General features: G+C 38.4%; 1 protein-coding gene across 1 annotated transcript; it reads right to left on the bottom strand.

Moving 5' to 3' along the window:
* Positions 1–2,593: 2,593 nt before the first annotated feature.
* lhb (luteinizing hormone subunit beta) lies at positions 2,594–5,380 on the bottom strand. Its single transcript, XM_004553532.2, has 3 exons — positions 5,296–5,380; positions 4,826–4,944; positions 2,594–2,827 (listed from the first exon to the last, which is right to left on the bottom strand). The coding sequence occupies exons 1-3, from the start codon at positions 5,378–5,380 to the stop codon at positions 2,594–2,596; spliced, it is 438 nt and encodes a 145-aa protein (XP_004553589.1).

Genomic DNA, 5,380 nt, shown 5'->3' with positions numbered 1-5,380 from the left:
ATAAAGAAATAAAGAAATACATTTTTCATCAATAAAAAACTGGCTGTTTTTCTGCTTAAGATCCTGAGGTCTGACATCCCAGTGAAAAAGTCTCTTTTAGCTGAACAGAGAACTTGAACTTTCTTTTCAACATGATGGGCATTGCAGCTTCCACGTTTTATGGCCACAAGGGAGGTTAACAGCTATGATATTAAGATCCCATTGGTAAAAGTCAAATCGTTTCTTCACTAATAGGTGATCCATTCAAGCCGCCATCTTCATCTCTACCACCAGCGTCTAGACTCCGGGGGGTCCTGCCCTAATCCCTATCACTGCTCCGATTCCATTCTGCCAGGATGGACTATCAGAGTCTAACTGGCAAATACCTCAAATTGAATTCTGCACATTAATAAATCATGTTCAGTTCCTTTGATTGATCTCTCCTTATTAAAATAAAGCTGATGTGTTTTCTGAAACCCAGTCTGTAGAATATATTCTGGCATTTAAATTTATAGCGTTTGAAATTATTTTGAAACACAGGAATTTACAATAGGAACCTGTAAATGAAATGCCCTTTATTTTGTTTGAAGTCGTTATGGAAGCATGAGAGGGCTCAACATCTCACTAAGGCCTTGATCACATGCCCAGACATCAGTCAGTGATCCTCTGGCAGCCCCAGCTCATGAAGAAAAATGTGTATTCCCAAATCAGTTGGTGAGTGGTTCCTGGAGGTTGCTACGTGAAATACTGTAGGGCACAGAAGGATATGCTTCATTTAAAGCCTCCTTGTGATTGCTGTAATTGCAGGCAGATTGTTGCCCATAGGGGAAAAAGTGGAAGCATGGAAAAAAGTAACTTCTTTGCAAATACTTGCCAATTACCAAAAAAACTGATAAAAATATGAAAAATGTAATGTAACCTGGAAATCACTGCAGTACCAGTGAACGGTCTTCATTTCCAGTTTACATAAACTTTTTCAACTTTCACTGCCACTTTGTGACTTGTTGGAGAGTGTTTGCAGAAAAGTTGGATACTTTTATCTAAATTACAAGAGACAATCAGTGGCAATCTGCTGGCAAGCCAAGCAATAACAAGGTTTTTTGTCCAAAATCCTCTTAGCGACCATTTTTATCAACAGCTAGCAACCACTCACCAACCAGTCAAGGAATATACATTTTCTCTTTAGACACCACTGTTTAGCTTGAGATAAATGCTTGTAATAAAACTAGAAGTTTAACAACATATTATAGCTTTGGTACAAAAAAGTGTTTGTTAATTCTTTTGTCTTATTATTGCTTCTGTTCTTTAACACTACTCACCTTTTTCCATGACATGGTCATAGGCTGTTTATAAAACATGGACATAGTCAGCATGATGTTGTCCACTGGTTTGTGAAATCCCATTTCTGAAACCACAAAATGAGCATTTGGACCAATTCATCTTTGATGAAGGATGATGCATTTTATCTAGCTTTATCTAGCATTCTGTGGCCTTTCGACATCTTTACCAGCAGAGAGAGGACAAAGAACTAAGTTTAAAAAAAGACTCTGGGGTTTCAATTGACAGTACATTCACCTCTGACTTAATTAATGTTGCTGCACAGAGTTATCTGGATAAATTTAAGTAATGCTACCCCCATTTGCACAGTCCCCTAACTAAAGTGCTTCTCCAAAGTAAAACCACACATCTGCATTGGATCTGACTCTAGGTCCTTCTCAGACCTAGAGAAAAGCTTCAGCATGGAACTAAGAGAGCACAGCGTTGTCCTTACTGCCACAGTAAGGACAACACTGGGATGGGCATTATAACGTCTCTTGGTGAGTCACCTGAGCCACTTCTATTCACTGTAATCACAAAACAACCCGCAGGAAGAAAAATACACATTGAACATTTTTGTCAAGTTGATACCCTTATCTTCAGATATGAAAGTGTGATTACTCAAAGCAATATAAGCAGGCAACGGAGCTCTTACAGGCAAAGACCATACAAGTAGATGTACATGGTGCACCACCCATCCACTTAATCATCCATCCATTAAGAACACCAAATCCTGATTAATTGACACAGACAAACCTTTTGGAATGGACTTCTGGATCTTGTGTTTAAATGTGCACATCACATCATTTACTGTGAGCCAGCTCAACCGTCTTCAATGTAGTTTTCTCGCCTACTTTAATGTCCAATTAAAGTAGATAAAATTCAATTAGAGTCACAAATTAGAGTTACTAAGGCTGACTGTAATCGGATCCACAGTTTATGAAGTGAATGCATCATGTCACATCAGTAAGACTTGAAACTAGCAATGGGACATAAATTCTTCATAAACTGTTGAATTGGGTTATATATCACTTTACAGAAAGAACTTTTTTCCATGTAAATTTTACACAGATGTCATTTTGAATGTCTGCTGGCCTTAAGATATGAGGAACGTTAAAGTTACTCCAGCTGTGGAGTCAATTTTCAGATGTCAGGCGTCAGTTACCTTTTATCTTTTTTTAAGACACTGTTTGAGAGAAATATTCATCATGTGTTTATTTCGATAGCAGAAACATATTTTACTGGTTGATTCTAAACAATACTCTGTATAATGTGTTTAAATATGATTGAGCTTCTTTTAATAGTAGAAAGGGATGTCATTCATGCAGAAGTCAGGTTGCAGGCTCTCAAAGGTGCAGTCAGATGTGTCCATGGCACAGCGACCGCAGTGGCAATTCAAAGCCACAGGGTAGGTGACGATCGGGTCTACACCAGGTGGGCAGTCAGGAAGCTCAAATGTTTTATAGTACAGGTCCCGGTATGTGCACACATGCTGGTACACATTGCTGAATGGTATCTTGATGACAGGGTCCTAAAGGGAGGGGAAATGAAAACAGTGTCCTTACAAAAATGTTGTTATAACACTACAGAAGCAACTGTTTTTAAAGGAGCTTGCAAAAGAAAAGCGTCTGGACTTCTTTAAGTTAAAGAAGTTAAAGTTAAAGCTTTTCTTTTGCAAGCTCCTTTGACTACGATGACCTGGATGACTGAGAACCTTCACAGACAACTGTTTTTAAACAAGAAATTCACCTAAAATGTTAAATGAAGTTTCAAAGTCCTGGTTTTAGGCATAAAGTCTTACTGTTAAACTGTTGTGCATCACAGTGAGGGAAAGTTGATGCTTTCAATGAACCATGTGCCAACACAGTGCAGGGGAGCTACCTAAACGCTACTCCCACAGAGGTTGATTATCTTGTTAATAGTGTTACATCTTCGGTGCGTTCAAGTCTGCATGTGCTCCTCAAATTTAGAACCAATGGACTCCCTGGTATAACTCACAAATGTACACCATAAAGTCATAAAATTTACTTTTGGTTCTGAGGGATTTTTAAAAGTAGAAAGGGAGGCAGAGCCTTCAGCTTTCGGGGCCCTCTTCTGTGCAACCAGAGTCAGACACACTCTCTACTTTTAAGGCTTAAACCTTTTGGGTTTTTTCTTTTCATAAAGCATATAGTTGGGCTGGATCAGGTGACTGAATCCTTCCTTAGTTACACTACAATAGGTCTAGCCTGCCAGAGAGGCTTCCCATGATGTGGTTTTATTGGATTTATTTTCTTATGCTCCACTCTGCTTTTAATCATTATTTATTATTAATCTTTGGCTCTTTTCCACAGTGTGTCTTTTTTCCTGTCTTCCTCCCCTCACCCCAAACCAGTCACAGCAGATCGCTGTCCCTCCCTGAGCCTGGAACTCCTGGAGTTTTATTCCTGTTAAAAGGGAGTTCTTTCTCCCCACTGTCACTAAGTGCTTGCTCTAAGGGGGGGTCATCTAATTGGTGGAATTTTGTCTGTATTATTATTGGGGTTTTTGCCTTATTATATAAAGCACCTTGGGGTGACTGTTTCTTGTGATTTGTTGCTATATAAATTAAATAGAATTGAAATTTAATATATTCCTTTACTTTTGCTGAGAAACCAGAAAGTTTTTAGTATCTGTGACACAGATACAGGTGAAATGCACTGACTTTCTTCCCAGTTTAGTCACTTACATGTTTATAATAAAGGTCTGGAGTCACATGGTAAATATACTAGACACACAGCTTGACTTTACTGCAAACAGCAGCTGGCAGCATGTTTGTGACTTCAGGAGTACTTAAACTTAACCTTCCTGATTTCACCACAATAAAATCCACAGACACATCAATTGAAATTGAAAATAGCTTGAAGCGGCAGCTAACACATTCTTAATAGCACGTATTTTTTTAAACCACAGATTATGCAGTTATACAGGTATTAGTTTTTGCTGACTGATAAGCTTTAGAGGCACCATGACTGACTTGCTCAGAATATTTTCCCAATTTGTATACGCATGAAGTGGAAGTTTTGCATAATGTGTGTCAGTGCATAGCATGTGGACTGTAACACCAGTCAGTATAGGTGGTGTCTGTAACCAGCAGCTGAAAATGTAGAAAAAAGAAAAGAGTCTGATATTAATATGTGGTAACACTTGTAAGTACCCTGTACTTTCTGGGGTGCACGTTATGTTATGGAGTGACTACGGTGCAAGTACCCTACACTTGCAATTTGTAGGCAAGTGCGGGGTACTTACAGTGTACATGTTTCATTGTTTCTTGCAAAAACCTGACTTGTTGCCTTCAAGATGCACATAAGTACAGAACACTTGTGCCTTATTTGCAGGTCGGGGTATAAAGTGTTACCTCATATGTTTTTGTAAAGAATCAAATAAGCCCTGATTGTATTATTTTTTGGTTTTGGGCCTCCAAATGATTTGTTTTTATCTCCTGATTTTTGCAGCTTTGAAATTCTTTTTGGTTTATATTTCTCTCCTTTACACTCATGAACCACATTACCTTGGTGATGCAGTGTCCACTGCAGATGGTTGTCTCCACTGGATGACAGCTGGGACAGCCCTCCTTCTCCAGAGACACTGTCTGGTTGATGAGCTGACAGGGCGGCAGCTGGAAGGCCGCTGATGGTGGAATAAGTTTTTATTTGGTTCCAAAAATAAAAGCCTAAAACTTGTTACAGATTTTGGTGTTTGTGATGTTTGTGGTAATACAGGATGTCATGTAGCTTTTAAATTTGTTTTTATGTACAAAACTGGAACAACACAACTGGAACACAACCATTAATTCTATATTTTTGTTTGTTTGTTTTCTATTATTATACATTTCCTTTATAAAAGCCTTGCACACATATAAATATATGTTATCAGCATTTTTAATATAAGAATGAGAGAATCCTCCGCCTTTTTCACAATATTTCCAATAACATCTTAGATCAATATAAGCTTCCTACAATAATCATACAGTTCTCTTACCTGCAGGAGATAAGATGAAAGTTGAAGCTCCAACAAACAAACTCAACATCAGTGCAAGGAGCATTCTGCTAATCTGTGCCATCAT

This window comes from Maylandia zebra, linkage group LG13, assembly GCF_041146795.1.
Source record: "Maylandia zebra isolate NMK-2024a linkage group LG13, Mzebra_GT3a, whole genome shotgun sequence".
NCBI lineage: Eukaryota > Metazoa > Chordata > Actinopteri > Cichliformes > Cichlidae > Maylandia > Maylandia zebra.
Note: the sequence above shows the minus strand (reverse complement) of the source record. Positions and strands in the feature narration are given on the sequence as shown.